This window comes from Buceros rhinoceros, unplaced genomic scaffold (genome assembly GCF_000710305.1).
Source record: "Buceros rhinoceros silvestris isolate BGI_N320 unplaced genomic scaffold, ASM71030v1 scaffold11404, whole genome shotgun sequence".
NCBI lineage: Eukaryota > Metazoa > Chordata > Aves > Bucerotiformes > Bucerotidae > Buceros > Buceros rhinoceros.
In genome coordinates this window covers 3,421-5,331 of record NW_010406504.1, presented here as the reverse complement: position 1 = coordinate 5,331, position 1,911 = coordinate 3,421, and the positions used below count along the sequence as shown (strand labels likewise).

The window sequence follows — 1,911 nt, the reverse complement described above, 5'->3', positions numbered from 1 at the left end:
GCGGGGGGGGGGGCGGAAAGCTAGAGGCTGGAGTACAGGTGGTGCAAAGAGAAACTGGGCGTGCTGGATTTGTTTAGCTTGAGAACGAGAGGACTAACAGGAACTTAACTGCTACTTTGAACGACTATGGATTGCTGTAGAGAAGATACTTATGGGGGAGAGGGGATAACATGAGAAACATTGCCCTGGGACAGCCACCAACAGAGGATATAAACTCTCCTCATCCCTAGGGATATTCAAACCCAAAAGGACAAGGCACTAAGCAATCTGGTCTAGTTTTGCAGTTAGCTCTGCTCTGAGCAGAGGATTAGACTAGAGATCTCCCACGGACTCTTTCAGTCCCGATTATTATTATGAGAAAATACTATTTTCAAGCATTTCTCATTCTCTTCTGCCACTCTTAGTTCATTATTTTAGATTATTTCATGGTCTCACCAGTACTGCAACTCCCAAGTTCTACAAGTCTTACTGATACTGACAAATACCTAGACCAGACAAGCATTTTGATGATTACAAACAACCAAATGTAAAATATCTCCTATAAAACCAGTTAAGAGTAGAAGAATCAACTTTGCTAATGTTAAATACTGAAGGCAAATAGAACCAGTATCCTGCAGAGTACACACACACACCAACAAGCTTAATGAAGAGACAGGTCTATTACACGCTGTCCCAGACTTCCTAGGACGAGTTTTTCCACTTGTGACATTTTCTGTTGTAAGCAAAACAGAACAGACAGAATGGAATACTTACGGGAGTAAGCCTGGCCACTTCTGGATGTTCCACATAAAAATTCTTCTCAAACTTGGGCAGTTCATTTAAATCCCATTTTTTCTTACGTAAACGTTCTCCCGGATTACCAAATTTCTTCGGAGGAAGAGGACCTCCACGACTTGCTCCAAACCTGGGAATGTCAATGTTAGTTATAAAAACCAGGAGTATTTAATTACTCTGGAATTTACAGGTTTAAGCATATTCCACATCCAAGCTGACACATAAGCACAACATTCTAGCAGAAGTTACCCCCCCTCCAATCACTCTGATGGTATACAACTTCTTGAAGTAACATAACGCTGCTCTAAGCCAGTTCTAAATCCAAGACCATCTTAAAGTTTCACAGAATCATTTTGGTTGGAAGAGACCTCTGACATCATTGAGTCCAACTGTTAATTAACCCAGCACTGCCAGGTCACCACTAAATCACGTCCCTCAGCATCACATCTACGTGTCCTTTAAACACCTCCCGGGATGCTGACTTAACCACTTCCCTGGGCAGGCTGTTCCAGTGATTTACCACCTTTTTAGTGAAGAAATTTTTCCTAATACCCAACCTAAACCTTTCCTGGTGCAACCCGAAGACATTTCTTCTTGTCCTATCACTTGTTCCTCGGGAGAAAAGGCCAACCTCCACCTCACTATAACCTCCTCTCAGGCAGCTGTAGAGTGGAAAGACCTCACCCGAACCTCCTTTTCTCCGGACTAAACCACCCCAGTTCCCTCGGCTGCTCCTCACAGGACCTGTGCTCTAGACCCTACATCAGCTTCACCGTCCTTCTCTGGACGCACTCGAGCGTGTCCTTCCAGTATGGCCATTTGTAAGTCACTGCCTTAAGCTCACGTCTCTAGGTTTCTACCTCAAGGTTCCCTTCCTCCCAATAATACTTTGGGTACAACTACAGCACTTACCTTTTCTTAAAACTGACACTTAAGCATCAGTACACTTTAAGTACACTTAAAACATGGCTAGATGAGAGGGATGAGAAAAATCTTTAATTGCATGTTCCTTTAATCTCTGTCAAAGTTAGTTTTACAAAATAATAGCTACTTCACTGCCTCCTCCTCTGTCTCCCCTCCTTTCTTATCAAGTAGTATGCCTCAAATGAAAAACAAGAGTGAACAGAAAGTAAACAA

General features: G+C 42.9%; 1 protein-coding gene across 1 annotated transcript in view; it reads right to left on the bottom strand.

The window, feature by feature from the left end:
- DDX17 (DEAD (Asp-Glu-Ala-Asp) box helicase 17) overlaps positions 1-904 on the bottom strand; it is a gene marked incomplete at its 5' end in the record, with an annotated part of 12,809 nt that extends 11,905 nt beyond the window's left edge. Inside the window, one exon of the mRNA XM_010134120.1 lies at positions 754-904. Within this exon, the coding sequence (XP_010132422.1) occupies positions 754-904 (151 nt within the window). The remainder of the gene's footprint in view (positions 1-753) is intronic.
- Positions 905-1,911: the final 1,007 nt, after the last annotated feature.